General features: G+C 36.3%; 1 protein-coding gene across 1 annotated transcript in view; it reads right to left on the bottom strand.

Annotated features, from left to right (window-relative positions):
* Positions 1 to 7654, bottom strand: part of LOC144444584 (uncharacterized) — a 10342-nt gene extending 2688 nt beyond the window's left edge. Inside the window, exons 1-3 of the mRNA XM_078134066.1 lie at positions 5155 to 7654; positions 4321 to 4592; positions 624 to 845 (exon numbers count right to left, since the gene is read on the bottom strand). Of these exons, the coding sequence (XP_077990192.1) occupies positions 624 to 845; positions 4321 to 4592; positions 5155 to 7654 (2994 nt within the window). The remainder of the gene's footprint in view (positions 1 to 623; positions 846 to 4320; positions 4593 to 5154) is intronic.
* Positions 7655 to 17336: the final 9682 nt, after the last annotated feature.

Here is a 17336-nt window from a genome sequence, read left to right as displayed (position 1 = left end):
AAATGAAAAAAGCAGACTGAACTTTAGTTTATCACACTAAAAAGAATTGATTTCTTGTATTTGCTAGATTAGATAACTGCTTGAATTATGAATAACAGTAGGTCATCATTTGCCTGATGTGTGTGTGTGTGTGTCTACATCTCCGTCTGTCTGTTTGTATGTCTGTCTGTATCTGTGTGTGGTGTGTCTGTGTGTCACCGTGTATGTGTCACTGTGTCAGTGTGTGTTTGTGTCACTGCATGTGTGTCACTGTCTGTCTGTCTGTCTGTCTGTCTGTATGTCTGCATGCGTATGTGTATGATGGAGTGTATATCTGCATGTATGTGTGTGTGTGTGTACATCTGTCTGTAGTTGTGTATACTGGTCTGGTGTGCATGCGTGCATGCATGTATGTGTGTGTGTATGTGTGTGTGTGTGTGTGTGTCTGTGTGTGCGTCTGTGTGTGTGTGTCTGTGTGTGTGTGTCTGTGTGTGTGTGTCTGTGTGTGTGTGTGTGTGTGTGTGTGTGTGTGTGTGTGTGTGTGTGTGTGTGTGTGTGTGTGTGTGTGTGTGTGTGTGTGTGTGTGTGTGTGTGTAATCTTGATACAAAGTTAAAAGCAACAGTCATCATTGCATGCTACTTACATCAGTATCACATAATAACTCCATAGCTTGGTTACTTTCATTGTGGCTTTCTTTGGCCCACAGATACTTCACATGAAACAGTTTGCCATCAAAGAATTTCCAGGGAAATCCATCTTCCATCTTGAAGGGACAACCACATGTGCTGTTGATATCAAGGGCTGCACTGACTGACTTCAGAAATATAGTGGCTAGATGAACTGCTCTGCCATTCACTCTTCCTGGCTGTACAAATGGTATTAAACAAATAGGAGAATCATTGTCAATTTTTTTAAAGTCAACTTATTTTTTATTTAGCATGAAAGTCCCTCTGTCTATTCCTAACGTAAAGTCCACCTCTATCATTCATTGCTAATTGCTTCATGTTTAATTTGCATATTGTAAAAACTACCAAAAGCTTTTGTATCAAAGTGCAGTTTACTTTTCATAAAACAGACATCCTGAAGGGGTTGTCAATGTTACTTTTCCCAACCTTTTCATTCCAGTTTTCCTATCACAAATGAGATATATTAGAATAATCAATTCCAGTAGATCTCACTCACATTATCATATTTTATTTGGCACCACAGACGAGACTTTTACTTCTCTGATATTACATTTTGAGATAATTTATTTGCATTTCCAGGCCTCTGGCCCATTTGCAAAGAAGTTTATACTCATTGAAATTGAAATGTTAAAACAAAACAATTGATTACAGTATATAGAAAAGTTAAAAGTACAATGTAAATATATAAATAAAACTAAATGATTTCAAATAAAGTGTCTATGTATGCAGACTGTCAGCAAGTAGGAGTCAGAATCTCTTTACAACTCTTAAAAGCATTATAAATAAAATGTCGACAAGTTTCTAACGACAATGACAACGTCATCCTTGGAGCACATCAGTTGGTTAAATTTACAAAGATTAGGATGCAGTGCAAAATCTTTAGGAATATATTTCATCCTTAAATCATTGTACATAGAGCATGTAAATGGTACTCATCTTCCACCTTCTGCACACCTTACAAAGTCTAATTCTACAGTCTATACCCTCACATCTATCAACTTCAACAGCTAATGGCAGACATGAACAATGAAAACATACAAAGATTTGAAGAGCTTTAAAATCACAAATTCATGTGTACATATCTCTCAACTTTGAGTAAACTCCTAAAGCCCGTATATCAGTGCATTTTCAGTTTCTATTACACTACCGTATTGGTTTTAAAAATATATTGTGACCTATTCCTACAAATTCGGTGAGAAACAATTCCTTGTTTCCTACTTTCTGACACAACCAAACCCATACAAACAAAGAATTCTTCATTCTCTGATGTTCAATGTATTATCAGAAGATCCCAATTACCAAGACAAATCACGTCTGATCTAACCTCAATTACAGTGCAACATATACGTGCTACCAATCTCACCACAATAAGTAACAATATTCAATGACAGATAGAAATGACTTCAACCTTGATGGTGATGGCAATAATGATGTGTCAAATAGTGGTTGCCGTGGAAACTAAATAACAGAATCTCAACAGTTTGTGGGTCATTGTACTTTACATAATGGGTATTGAGTGTAAGTACTGATCGTTATGTGGTGATTTCTATACAGAAAGAGAGAGAGAGGTACCATTACACCTTATTACATCCATTTTAATTGAGTCTCTTGTACGACATAAGGAAAGGCATTGGTTATTATTAACCCAACAAAGGGTGTATTCACACCTATCTAGACATAATTCCCCTCTATTAAATATAATAATAAATATATTTATTATATTTATCGCATTTCCAGGCTTCCAGCCCATTACAATGTCATCAGGTAGAATATATACACCTTGGGGACCAAATTCACTCAAAAAATTTAAGTTATTCAATCTCTCCAAATACTGCCATGTGAAGGCTTTTTCCCTGTCTTTTTAATATATGAAAAAGAAATTTAAAGGTTCACCACCTTACCTTATCATTTTTTTTTCATAGAGGATGTTATTTTACTTTTTTGTGAACCTTCTAGGCCCTATTTATAATATGGTTTAGCTGACTATCCGTTCTACTTTACAGTTTTTTGTACAAATTCACATTGAACTTTTAATTTAAAACACACATTTTTAACAGTATTATGAACTGTATTAATTTCAATTATATGTGTTTTAGGGACGATCACACACAATGTCACCACAAGCTCAATTAAAACGAAGCCAAAACACTTTCCCCCTAAATGTACATTCACAGGTGTGACCATAGACCCTCCACAAGGGTCTATGATGCGACATCGGTAAGTTTATGTATAATGTAAACCATGGTGAAAATTGTAACTGTCACATCTCTACGATCAATGCAATGTGGAAACACAGTGAACACATTACAATACTACCGGAAACCCAGTAGTGTATATCGCATTATCAGTAAATTTTAATCAACTAATCAACATCTCAATAGTAAATACAGAACCTGTTATCAATGAAGGTGTGAAAGTTTTCTAAATTTGTATTGTTAGAAGTGCAAAAATGAAGTTCAACAATCGCATTGAGACCAGACCCCCCCCCCCACCCCCTCCCCCTCCCTAAACAAATGAAATTCGTTTATTGCGATCATTCCTTAGTGTGTACGTCATTTTCGGCCAATTTGTCGCTATTTTAACCTGAATGGTATTTTTAAATTACCAGTAGTTTGTTTTGTTTTTCTGTTTAAACTCTGACCTTTGGTATATTTCACATGAAATGCTTTTACATGTAAATATTACAAAATAGAAAAAGGTGCTTTAGAAAATAAATAAACTTTAAACTTTACATGACTGCAATGATGACACTTTACAATACGTGTGATAGGTGTACTTAAAGAGTGAGATCCCTCATACTTATGTGATTTATGCCAAGTAAGTGTAGAATAGTGAATCACCATTCTTCCTGAACAGAAGGCAACACTTGACGAGAATTGTTGCCATACCCCTTGCGGTACAGATCAAACAACTTTTGACACAAGCTAAGCATCTTACAGTCTAGCGATCTTATGCCATCAGTTTGAATAACACATATCTGATAAGGAGGGGCTTGGAAAATGTCAAAGCAAGTGATAACATTATCAACTTTATGGCAAAATGACTGTATGAAGGAAATATGAAAATACAAAATGAAATACCCAGGACTGATTGATTCTGATAGGGATTCATAACTTTGCAAATCATACACACTTTAGTAAATACTGTGAGAACATCAACATAGGTAAGTTGAAATAAAATGACAAAAACCACACACACAAATACAATTCTAGTTACAGCTAGCTACTCAGGCCTTTAATGCCAGATCCCAAGGCAACATTTAGACTTTAAGACACGTACAGTGTTTATAAGTTTGATGTGATAGCGTCTTAAATTTTCAAAAATTCTCTGAAATAAAAGTTAACACACATGTTTTGAACAAGGGCTCGATGAGAATATTAACATGACTGTATCAGCATTTGGAACGGACAAACCAAAACCTAGAGGATCAATGAAATGCAGAATACAGTTCATATACAGCTTCTGCACTAAATGTTGCAATAATGTACAAGAAAAGTGTTATTTTTTTTAAAAGAAAGAACCGTTTACTGCTGTTTTTGTACTCCCTCGCTGCACAAAATCAAAATGAAATGTTGAAAATCATGCCCCTCAAAGCATACACAACTGATTTTAAGATTGATATAAACTGAAATTAGTAACAGAGATTGATCTTACCACAAGGCCTCGTAAGATTCTAACATCTTTAGACATTGGAGACACAGCTTGGGCTATGAAAGCATCTAGTTCCCACTCTGCAAGAACTTGTGGTGACTCCTGCGCGAGCAGGTAATGAAGTACTACACAAAATAGCTGGCATTGGCTTGGTAGACTATCTAGTGTCTCTTCTGATATCTTGCAGGACATACAAGCTAGGAATGTCTTTACACGTTTCTTCTCCATTTCTGCATCTGTGCTCAACCAGAGATCTTCTAAGGTTGGTGTTCCACCTTTGAGAACAGAAAGACATGACATTGTATGTTACTGTTATTATTTAGTACCAAAATAATATTGACAATTTTTTTTTTATTTTGCTGAACAGCAATACGTTCATTGCAAAGTAAAACAAAGAGAAATCAACTGAAGTCATGGTTTTCCAGTTTTACCAAAACAATGAAACGTACAGCCTCAAGAACTAAATGTGTTTTATCAAAGTACAGCAGGTTATGATTAGTATTAAACATACATGTAACTCAAGCAAGTATTTTTTAAAAACAATTTACGCAATTTAATTGTACGGTAATCCTTGAACAGATCATAAAATTATCATCTAGTCTTGTTGTCATGAAGCACTTCTGATGTGACCTCTCAAGGAAAAATTCTAGGAAGAACATTGTAAATCATTGTATCACTATTGTGACCTTAACGCAGGGTGAGAGCCCTGCCAGTTCCTACTCGTTGGTGGTGATGATAATTAACTGGATGTAATAGGTGCATTTACAGACTAAACCAAAGAAAATCATAAACTTCTGGACCATGTCATATTTGCATACATATTAAGGAAACTCTTACCTGGTAGTGCAAGAGGCAATGCTTGAACTATGTCTGGCTGCTTGCTAGATTTGAAACCAGTGAATTTGCACCATTCACATACAGCATTTTTTCCAACAATCACTCTGTTTCTATTTCCTTTTATCTGAGACTCAGGATTTGGATTTGCTGATATATTCTTCTGTCGTTGTTGTTCCATTTCTTGGAGTATCTGGTTTTGCTGTTCTTGCAGATATAGCTGCCGTTGTTGTGAAGGTGTTAAATTCCTCCACTGTGACTGCTGCTGTTGATGATGCTGTTTTTGTTGTTGCTGATACGGCTGTTGTTTCTGTTGATACAGCTGCTGTTGTTGCTGTTGATACTGCTGTTGCTGCTTCTGTCTATGTTGCTGTTGATACTGCTGTTGCTGCTTCTGTCTATGTTGCTGTTGATACTGCTGTTGCTGCTTCTGTCTATGTTGCTGTTGATACTGCTGTTGCTGCTTCTGTCTATGTTGCTGTTTCTGTCTATGCTGCTGTTGCGGTCTATATTGCTGTTGTTGTTGATGTTGTTGTTGTTGTTGTTGTTGTTGTTGCTGCTGTTGCTGACTATATTGCTGTTGTTGTTGATGGTATTGTTGTTGTTGTTGTTGGTGGTGCAGTTGATACTGCTGTTGTTGTTCTTCTTGATACTGTTGTTGCTGGTACTGCTGTTGCTGCTGTTGTGTTGATCTCCCTTGTTCATCCACAGATTGGAAATAGTGGAGTTCTGACTGCTCCCATTGTTGCCCCATCTTTGAAGTGGCGGCATCTTGATGATACAGAGACTGCGTCATGTATGTATCTTGTGACATTCTGTGCGGCTGATAGTCCTGTGGCTGCTGTGTGTATGATTCATGCGGACATGACTGCATCTGATACAAGTTGTGTGGCATTCCCTGATCAGCCTGATTATAAGAGTTGTAAGCACTTTGTTGATTATAGTAATTCTTAGTGTTATTATACTGGTCATCATACATATAAGTCATGCTATCTCCCCCTGCAAGTGGTGGCATGTCAGCATACATTGCATCATCCATAGAATCAGTTACATTTAGAGCTGCTGCTTTATTTGCTAACTGTTCCACAACATCTATTTCTGCAGCATGATCATTGTTCCTTTCCACTACAACTTCCTTCAGTGTTTGTTCATTTAAGTGCTCTTCTTCAATATCCTCCTCCTCTACACTTTGATGCTCTACATTGTATAAAAGTCCATACATTTTTTCTCGAGTAGGTTTTAGGATCTCTCCTGCCGAGGGCAAATCTTGACTTCCATAATCCTCTAGAGAAACTCCAGAATCGAGTTCTCCAGACATCAAAATATTATAAATAACTGCCTTGTTGTCTATGTTGATGTGTCTCTGGCGTGCAAGTTGTTGGATTTCTTCACTCACAGGTGGTTGACTTGTGCCAAACGAACCGCTGACTTGCGTCGCTGATTTCTGTTGATCTATACCTCTGCTTTTTCCCTTTCTGGCGCGGTTGCTTCTGCAACTAGGAGGACCTTGAACTGCAATAACAGACGGTTCTTTACTTAAAGATGTGACAGCTGACAGGGCATCATCTTGAAGCCAGTACATTTGAACAACTTTCTCCATGAGGTCATAACTATCATTACTCGGAAACACATCTCTTTGGATCCAAGCAATTTCTTCAATGGTAAGTCGCCGTAGTCCAAGACTCGAGATATACCTACACACAGCGGGAATTAAAGTTCCGTAGCCAGGTATTTTATCTTTGGGAGTTAGCTTCAATACCTTCCGATGAAAACTTTGCAAAGACGATGGACTTATAATGTCATTGCCTAGAAGACAGGCTAACAATGGTAAAGTGAATGGTCGTATTCCAAGATGCTTACATATGGCCGTGATGTTAAACACAGCTGTACTGAGACTTTTGTTTATATCCATAGTAGCGATGTCAAAGACACTGGCAACATTGTATATCAAAAGATCAGAATCAATGCCAATTATACCAAAGCATTCATTTTTCTTGCAGTAGTCAGCAATTTCTATGTCAGCCTCCACAACAGAGTTATAGACGATAACACCAAGACTCTTCAGTGCTTGCCGTGTGAATGATCCTAGGCTTGGTGGAATCACAAACATATTCCGACTTGGCTCCTTACCATCTTTCTCAATAATGTCGAAAATCTTCCGTACGAGGCGGCATCTTTCTTTTGTTCGATCAACCCATATTGATCGTTTAGACTTGACTACAACGCCATCAAATATGAAGACCAGTTCATAGTTGGCTCTTTTGAAACGTTCAACCAAGTTTCTCAGTACTTCATAGTATTCCCGCCACTGACCACCATAAACCCAAGCAATGTTGGGAGGGTACAGTTTTCGTAGCAGAGACAACCCATCGACAACAAGAACAGGCTTCTTTCCATAGTTTCTTTCCATGTATCCATTAGCTAGTGAAGGTAGATGCACTCGAGGCATGCATGATTTGGGACAACATTCCTCAATGTACGCTTGAAGACCTTTTACTCCCATGCTTGACCTGCACAGAAAATACAGAAGAGTTGCACACAAACCAGGCCAGGTTAAACACATTTGAACACAAATATGGGTTTTTATTCCCTGGTCATTCTACATCATAACAATTCAAGTCGAAATCACTGGCCTCATTTACGAGTCAAAACGTTCCAACTCACCATTATTTTTCCTTACTTTTCTTACATGTAATATTAGTATAATTATAGATATTCTCCAATTCTGTTTTTCTTTATTCAGCCAGAATATACTCGTGACGCGTCTCACAACTCATAGTGACAAGACTCCTTAGGTCACTCATATTTTCCTTGGGTGAATAATTCTGTTTTTCTTTAATCAGCCAGAATATACTTGTGACATGTCTCACAACTCATAGTGACAAGACTCCTTAGGTCACTCATATTTTCCTTGGGTGAATAATTAGATGTACAATAACATCAATTACATGAGAAAACTCACTGTACTTCCCCACTCCCTTGTCGTTTTTGCCTCGTGATTGAAATGACATAATTTGTTGTTGTGACAATAACACCAACACAGGGTAGCATTCACAACTTTGTTGCAAAATCATAAGTGAAATCTAATATGTAAAATATGTATCACAATTTGTTACATCATGTCCTTCTACCTCCATGGTTACAAGTGTGCCCTCTAAGCCAATTTGATGCGCCACTGACACACACAAATTCTAGTGACGCACCAAAATTTGGTATTCCCCTATCTCTTACCATGTGGTGACTCACAAGAAATGCCAGTTTTTCTCATTTCGACTCACAACAACAAAATTTGGCTATCATTAGAGGGTACACTGATGGTTACGCTACCTTTTTCCCACAACTAAGATTAAAGTTGTCATACAGGCCAAGATCACTGCACATACAGAAACAGTCTATTACTTAGATTCAGTTCATTTTTTTTCAACACCGCAGCTCTGTCTAATTACGGTACCAATAAATTTCCATCTTTATGGTTGTTAAATATCAATGTCAGTGCATATTAAAGTTACTAACTTAAAAAAATTGAACATTTTTTACATTTTCAAAACTCATGGCAACTTTTTTCAGTGGATACAATCTCATTTTGTTCAACTGAGGATTTCATGACAAAACCTTGAATCAGAGAATTAGCTATGAATAGCTAAAAGCATTAAGACAACTTCAAACATCAGGCACTACACTCACATTACGAGGAAGGCAGGGTGTCACCATTTCTTACGCACTTGTTGGGGGGGGAGTCACAATTTTACATGCAAGTGTTTGAGGACTCGGTCACTACTTTTGTGGACTGATATTTTTTGATCACAGATATGCCAATGTCAGGGGCGGGGGGTCATTAATTTTGTGCAAGGTCTTGGGGAGGGTCACTCTTTTTCACACACTTTTTGGACTTCTGAAAAACATTGCCCCTAAAGTCTGTAATTTATACCTAGTCCCTATAAATTATAATATCTGGCTTCTGCTGGGAGGGGGGGGGAGACATGGAGCGAATAGGGGGAGATGGAGTCTGGGTGATATAATTAAAGTGTTGCCCATGTTTAAATGCAAATATTGACTGCTATATACTATTTTAAAAGATTTGAAGTTAGAATTATTTTTTTTTTATAATACACAACATACCAACCGTTTTTTGACGGAAGTTCCGAACATGCGAGTTTCCGATAGTGTCATGTGCGACTGTACATTTTGTAGGGGTGCCCATATGAATTTCCTTTTTCTATGCTAAAACGTCTTACCGATGAAATTTTCTGAATTTCGCAGAAACGCTTACTTATGCAGACAATAATTTAATACAAAATATTTCCCTATATTGCATACTTACAGTTTTATGTTTGATTTTATGTGTACGTTCAGGCTGGAACTGTTGACATCAGGTCAACAGAACTAGTTCCGGTTACCAATTACGCATGCGTGGTATGATACATGTCATTTAAACTTCAGAGCAAAATATTAGACACCTAGAAGAAGTCGTCTGAGTTTGAACCTATCAAACTTCCAGAAAAGGACGGGGAACAGTAAGGGATCCTTAGTCCATAATAAATACATGAAAGGCGTGATTAACTGCAAACAACACTTTCAGATGATAAGAAAAGGCTAAAGTCTTTACGACCATCGCCTTTTTTCGTGATGCATGCTGTTTTGCTTTGCTTTGTTTCGTGACGAGCGTGAAATTGGCATATTAATCATTTTAGTATATCAAACAAGAGTTAATCAAATCAGAAAAAATGTATTTTGAATCATTCAACTTGTCAAATGAAATATGATATTATTTTAAAAATTGACCAAAGTAAAACATCCAATACATACTTGGCCTGAATGTTGACAGAATGTTAAAACAAATCTTCTACATGATTTTCATTGTTAATACTTGAAAATCTCTGAAAATGTTAACAGTCCAAAAATTGTAGGCAAGAATGATAATGTGTTAAAAAGATGCACAATGAATGTATTTTTGAGAATACATTGCAAGTTTTGCTAAAACATTGAGCAGAGCGCCACCTAGAGACTGAATGTGTCCAGCGACAATGTCATTTCAAAAACCACCTGTCGATTGTCATGACCGATTGAACAGATGGGCAAACAAGTTACATGTATTGTTGACAGCGCCACCATGCCACCATAAGAGTAAGTATTACGTCATTGGAGCATTCTTCAAATTTAGAACAATGACTGGGATTGGGTAATAGCATAACAAAGGAGAAAGACCCAGATGTCCTTTGTATGGAAACACATTATATGCTATCATTATGACTATCAACCCGACAAAAGGTATAATCCGTTGGTGGTTAAAGGAGATCAAATCTATACAATTTAATAATTTCTTTGATACATTTTCGACTTCCTTTCGATTTTCCCTTCCTTTCTTTATCGACCGTTTCCGGTTTAGCCGGCATACTATTGTGCCTGCCAAAATATGTTTACCAACTAGCGGCCGATTCTTTGTGGCTTGACCAATATTAATTATCGATATAACAAGTTGTGTGTATTCGTTTTGTGACATTTCAAGTCATCTTCACCGTAGGAACAGTTTTTTGTCAAAGTCTATTGCAGGAAGAGGCGATCACTCCCAGAATGTCAAAATAAAAAAAACACGACACTATAGGAAGGAAATAAAGATAAACAAAAGACATCTAGCCGTTATCATAACTTATGAAGAAATTAAATTTCTGTAAATTACTACGATGACGCCATGTACTATCACTTAGAACTTAAAAACTGTTACTGAAAATCTAAGATTCTGTTTTAGGATTTTCAGGTTGAAATATAAAAGTTAGATAGTGTGGTATCCGTGCACGTGCAGCACAAAAGAACTGTGATTTAATTTGGAGATCTTTCATTCAAACCAAACAGTGGGTTGTACAAAGTGAAGAAGGTTTTGTACACAGTGAAGAAGGTTTTGAAGTATGAAACAAAAGCCAATGCACTGACTGCGAGGCTTCAAATTGTGAAACACTATGACCCGTAATTATGTAAATTTCAATTGAAAGTGACAAGGAGACCTTGAAATGACAAAACACACCGGCATCATCCAGTTTGAAAGCCACGTGCCAAATCAGAACGATGTTGACTTGTTACGAAAGCTAACACTTGAAGATGATTCAGTATTTCAACAGACGAAATAGTTAACTAGGGCTAAAAATGTAACACAGTCGTAGCGTAATAACATGTGCGACGCCGAGTCACGGCAAAAAACGACTGTTTGAAATCATATAGGTACAAGGTATACAATTAGAGAGAAATGTAAGAATGTTTAGAGAAATCTATGTCAAATGTGATTTGTTATGACTTTTAGTTATTTTTGTACTCTTTCAACAAAATCGTTTAAAAAAATATGTCCAACAATGAAAAATTATATTATTTCGAATAAAGTTAGTGACTTTCAAAACATTGCATGGTGATTTTGTTGCCTTCATTTCTGGCGGGAAGATCTAAATAAAGTACAGGCAGTCCAGAAGAAGATTAATGGCGATTAAACTGTGTAAATAGGGGTGTCTGAATGGTTAGGTGCTTAAAATAGGAAAGTGAGGGTAGAACAGAAGACGGTTGCCAGCACGTGTCTGTCTGACATAATCCAGAGATATTGATAACAAACAAACACTGACGGTGTGTCTATAACAACGTTAGCATGATTTATATGTACATGTATACTCATAGACGTCTATTGTATATATAGACATATCTTAGGTATGATTTTAACTGAGAGTATCATGCCGTCCGTCGTCAGAAATAAATAAAAAAACACCTCAGTTCATACCCCCTTTTTGAACAGGTGTCCAGTAAAATCTTATCTTCTTATTTATACTCTGTTTGTCTCTTTGTCCCGTTCTAATTTTCTAGTTGAAACGACATGCAAAGTCTTTTGGTGTTACAGCTTAATACCCGTCTCATTACATTTGCAGTGATTGAAACGTTTTAGATTTTGAGCAAACCATGAAAAGTGTTCCGATAAATCAGACGTTTGAGCGCAATTTTATAGTCAGTGATGTGTGGTGATGCTTGATCCGATTCCGGATTTAATAGAGTACATATGGATTGACAACAATCACAGGCACGTGCGTCATATCTGAAAATACTCAGATTGGATTTAGATCGGCTGTGTACACACCTTCACACTTTTAAAACCAAAATATTAACACTAATTCATAAATATACACTCGTGCTATGCTTCCAGTCCAAAATTATGCTCAGGTGTTCAAAAAAATACAGACACACGAACAAAAATCATTGCTTTTTGACAGCAAATTGTCAAGTAATGCAGAAGTGTCACCTTATCGATCATGGTTCAAATCGGTAGGCGAAGATAAAGTATGAATCCGTCCGAACGTCAAACCTGCTGTCGTCCAAGATATATCTTTTCCTCCTTGCAAAAAAACAACAACAAAACTGAAGAGACACAAAGCATTTTCATAAAAGTTAATTTAAGATTATCACTTCCTAAATGCGTGACAATTTTTTTTTTGTAGAAAGTAATCACGGATGTGTCAGTTTTCAAAAAGACCATATATTTATGTTAAAGATAACACTTTCTTGATGGAAATTACCGCTGGAGATGCTTACGTAACCAAGTAATGCCCCCATTTATGAATGAAGATGGTCAGATGATGCTCCGGGTTTTGATTCGAGGAACAAAAGAACAAAAACGTTCTTTTAACAAAGAAACCAATTGACAGTATCTAAAGTTCGAGAAAAGTTAAATTGACACTAAATTTGTGTGTGTGTGTGTGTGTGTGTGTGTGTGTGTGCGTGTGCGTGTGCGAGTGCGTATGCGTATGCATTTCGTAAACATAACGACGAAAAATGTTTCTGAGAGACATTTCATCTCAACAAAGACACTAGCGAGAGAACTCAACTATATAATATTGGACTTCAGCCACTCTTGCAAGTGCTATCATCCGTCATAATAAAGTATTATCAGCACTTTTAGTGTACAAGTACATAAAGGGAAAACATTTTGTCCAATAACTATGGCATAGTGGTCTTCTGGTCTTAACTAAGATGCGAGAAAACATGGAGCCATGTCAGACATTGGACAATCTTTCTTTTTAAATGATAGAGTTGCTAACAGTACAAAGAGGAATGGGTGATTTTTTTTATGGGAATTACATACATGTATTCATACACTGTAATACAGCCGTAGCTCATTTCTTATCTAGTAGAGAGAGGGGGGGTGTGAGAGAGAGAGAGAGAGAGAGAGAGAGAGAGAGAGAGAGAGAGAGAGAGAGAGAGAGAGAGAGAGAGAGAGAGAGAGAGAGAGAGAGAGAGAGAGAGAGAGAGAGAGAGAGAGAGAGAGAGAGAGAGAGAGAGAGAGAGAGAGAGAGAGAGAGAGAGAGAGAGAGAGAGAGAGAGAGAGAGAGAGAGAGAGAGAGAGAGAGAGAGAGAGAGAGAGATTGGAATCGACACTTGCACACACAGCTTTCTCTTGTACCACACTTCAGTTCCTGAGCTTTGATAGAATATCTTGGCGTGGTCAGTTTAGAATGCATGGTCTATATTATCCATGGTTATAGCAGGGAACCCAGTTCGGCTCACAAATCTTATGAACATTTTTATCTGCCATTCTTTCGATGGCGCACTATTGAAATGTTGTTTTGGAACGCCTTTCTTTGTGAAATAGACAACAAATAGCAGAAATGGACAAAGAAGAAGATTAAGATGAGTGCACGCCATTGTTACTTGTAAAAGAGTGTACACTCTCTCGAATCGATGCGGGTAAGCGTGTCACATAGCCGCTGAGCTATTACTACAAAGTATATATCTGAAGATTGTTCTTAAAACAAATCGAAATGTTTCTACACTTTAAACTCTTTTCTTCCGGAAGTACATAGCAAAACGTTTAAAAATTGGAAATCGATACCACCACGGACATATGTGCTTTGTTTATAATTAGCTATGAAGTCGGTTCACAACAGCCTGGCGCGTGTCGCTTTCCCCAAATTTGCCACAGAACAAAAGGATCGATCTCAACCTGTGAGCATCGCACGTGCCGACCACGCTGTCACTTGTGTACCCACCGGTCAAAGTGTTAGGGGACACGCTCGATGGCTATACACTTTGGTCAGATCATTTGTTAGGCGGTGTGGGCTTCCCAAATATAAGCTTATATCTTTTCTTTTACTCCTGACATCTTCTCATCTGGCAGTTCTGATATGGAAACAGCGTCATATGCACCAAAATGTGAGGGTACAAAGCGGAGATGACCCAAATGACATGCGGGCTCAATTGATTCAGAAATAGATCTGATTTGCTTTTAAATCTAAGAACAATATCACAGAATCGGTAAAACAGAAAATATTCAGGTAAAAAATTTGCGGCATCAAAACTTTGACTAGATTACCGTTCATTAAAAAAAATTGTTCTTAAAAAATATATATTCACAAGTGTTTTGTCTAAAAAAAAAAAAAAGGCCGTCACATATTCGCACACGCAGGCTTTTTCACGAATCTAAGTTGTTATTCACGAATCTCAAATTGAACTTTTTGTTGATTATTTATACATAGCCCTTTTATGTGTGAAGTTTACAATGTTTCATTTAGATGTTTTAAACTATGCAACTGAAACCAGCCACACATACTTTAAAACATAATGACACATTGATTCAAAATGTCCAACTTGATCACGAATACATGGGAGTAGACAGACGGAAAGAACAGAGAAAGATATCATAGACACATAGATAGATAGATAGACAGATATAGATAGATAGATAGATAGATAGATAGATAGATAGACAGATAGATAGACAGATATAGATAGATATATAGATAGATAGATAGATAGATAGACAGATATAGATAGATAGATAGACAGATATAGATAGATAGATAGATAGATAGATAGACAGATATAGATAGATAGATAGATAGATAGATAGACAGATATAGATAGACAGATATAGATAGATAGATAGATAGACAGACAGATATAGATAGAGATAGATAGATAGATAGACAGACAGATATAGATAGATAGATAGATAGATAGATAGATAGATAGATAGATAGATAGATAGATAGATAGACAGACAGACAGAGACAGACAGACAGACAGAGATAGATAGATAGCTAGATACAGACAGACAGACAGAGATAGATAGATAGATAGATAGATAGATAGATAGATAGATAGATAGATAGATAGATAGATAGGTGAAATCCCTAAAAAAAAGTTAAAGAAAGCTCTTTTTTTTCAAAAACTGATACATAAAAAGTTCCATACATTGAATACAACACACAAGATTAGTTAGTAGTAGCAGTAGTAACAGTAGTAAACATTTATTAATAAAAACAGGGTAGCCAGGAAACAATAGCTGATTTCCCACCTGGGCTGTTATCACTGAAAAAACAAACAAACTTACTTACAAAAGAAGAAGAAAAAGAATGGCTTAGCAATGCTGAACACGATAACAAAATAAAAATTTGATTTCAAGATAAAATTGACATAAAACTACCCAGTTACAACATTTTGATGTCCAGGTTTATTGCCAAAAAGATCTAGATCTTACAGTTCCATTATTGCACCTTCAAATTTGCCTCTCTTGATGTTAAAAATTATGTTCTTACTCATTACTGATTGGACAGTAACAATGTCAATCAACATGGGTTGATGCTGATTGGTCAGTGGCAGTGTCAGTGTCAATCAAACTTGGGTTGATGCTACAAAGTGAAATAGATACAATGTTGATGAACAAGGAAATAGTTACTACAAGGCTGATAACAGCTGCATTGGCACATTTGATTGATTGTCATGTCTATCTGTTTACAGTGGGTTTTTAAAAAAAAGTCTTTTGTGTAAAGATCAGCCTGATAACAATACCACTCATTATAATCATGCAACCATAAGTAATCACTAGTGAAAGTGCTTTACAGAATATATAGATTTGTTTCCAATGCTGCCATTCATTCATATTTGCCTATGTTATCACTGAACAACAAAAGACAGTTGTATCCAGAGATAACAACAACTTTGATGCAAGCCAACTGGCTAGAGACTCAAGTACAAGTATATAGGAAGTTATACAGTATTATCCCATGCACGTGCCATTCAGAACAAAAAAAATATGGAATATACTAGTATACTCTGGTCGTTCTACGTCACAACAAAGTGCATCTACGTCACTGGTTCTGCTGTATTTGAAACATGAGTCAAAACATTCAGAATTACCATTATACTTTCCCCGATTTTTCTCTGATATTACTGGCGCTGGTGTAATTATGTTATTCTCCAATATTTTTCTTCATTCAGCTGGAAAATACTCCTGCCTGACCTAAGGGTTGTCACTCATATTTTCCTTGGCTGAATGAAGAAAAATATTGGAGACTAACATCTAATTATTTCAGCCCTTGTTAAAAAACAAGTCCAAGCTCTACAGCTCATTCTCGGTGTAAAAAGTTCAATCAGAAGAAACTCTGAGTGGAAATGGTCAGCGATAGTTAGTTAGTTTGCCAATTTGCAGTACTTGATACAAATGCACTAATTATTCCTTTACATTTTAATATGCATGTATTTTAATTTGCTGATTAAAAAGTTCTGCCCACTTTAATATCAGAGAGTAAAAATTAGCATAATCTTGATTGTTCTGCCAATCTACTAAACATCATTACTGCTAAGTCCAGATGAATGGACATGGAAGAATAAATGAATAATACTAATTACATAATACTAATTTGGGGTCGGGTTTGAATATATTAAACATTCCGTATAAATTGTTTTTAATAAATTTATCAAAATTATAAAAAAAAATAAAGCTTTTTACAAAGAAAATCGTTTACAAACATGTATAATTCAATTTCTATACAAAGTTAATTTAATGCGGCATGCAACAAACATGATACAAGGTGTGGAGCAAATAAAGACTAACATCAATGTTTTTCAACAACTTCCAACTCCGTTTTTGTTTTACAGCGAGTTGGAATATCTAATTTGCTGGATGACTAATGGAAACTGAATACCTTGATTATTCAGCATGCTGTTTATCAATGTTATATGGTAAATAATGATGAACTAGTAAAACCATCAATATACTAGATACATTAAGATGTAGGCTTTTGTTTTAAATTCACTTTAAGAGATCTACCAACGTCTACATTAAAAGACACATAAAAAATTTCACAGTATTATTGCAACACCTATCCTGTGTATAGGATACATGCAAACACTTACACATATACAGAAAAGATAGGTATGTA

This window comes from Glandiceps talaboti, chromosome 2, assembly GCF_964340395.1.
Source record: "Glandiceps talaboti chromosome 2, keGlaTala1.1, whole genome shotgun sequence".
Taxonomy (NCBI): domain Eukaryota; kingdom Metazoa; phylum Hemichordata; class Enteropneusta; family Spengelidae; genus Glandiceps; species Glandiceps talaboti.
The sequence above is the reverse complement of the archived record's forward strand: the minus strand, read 5'-3'. Positions and strand labels throughout refer to the sequence as shown.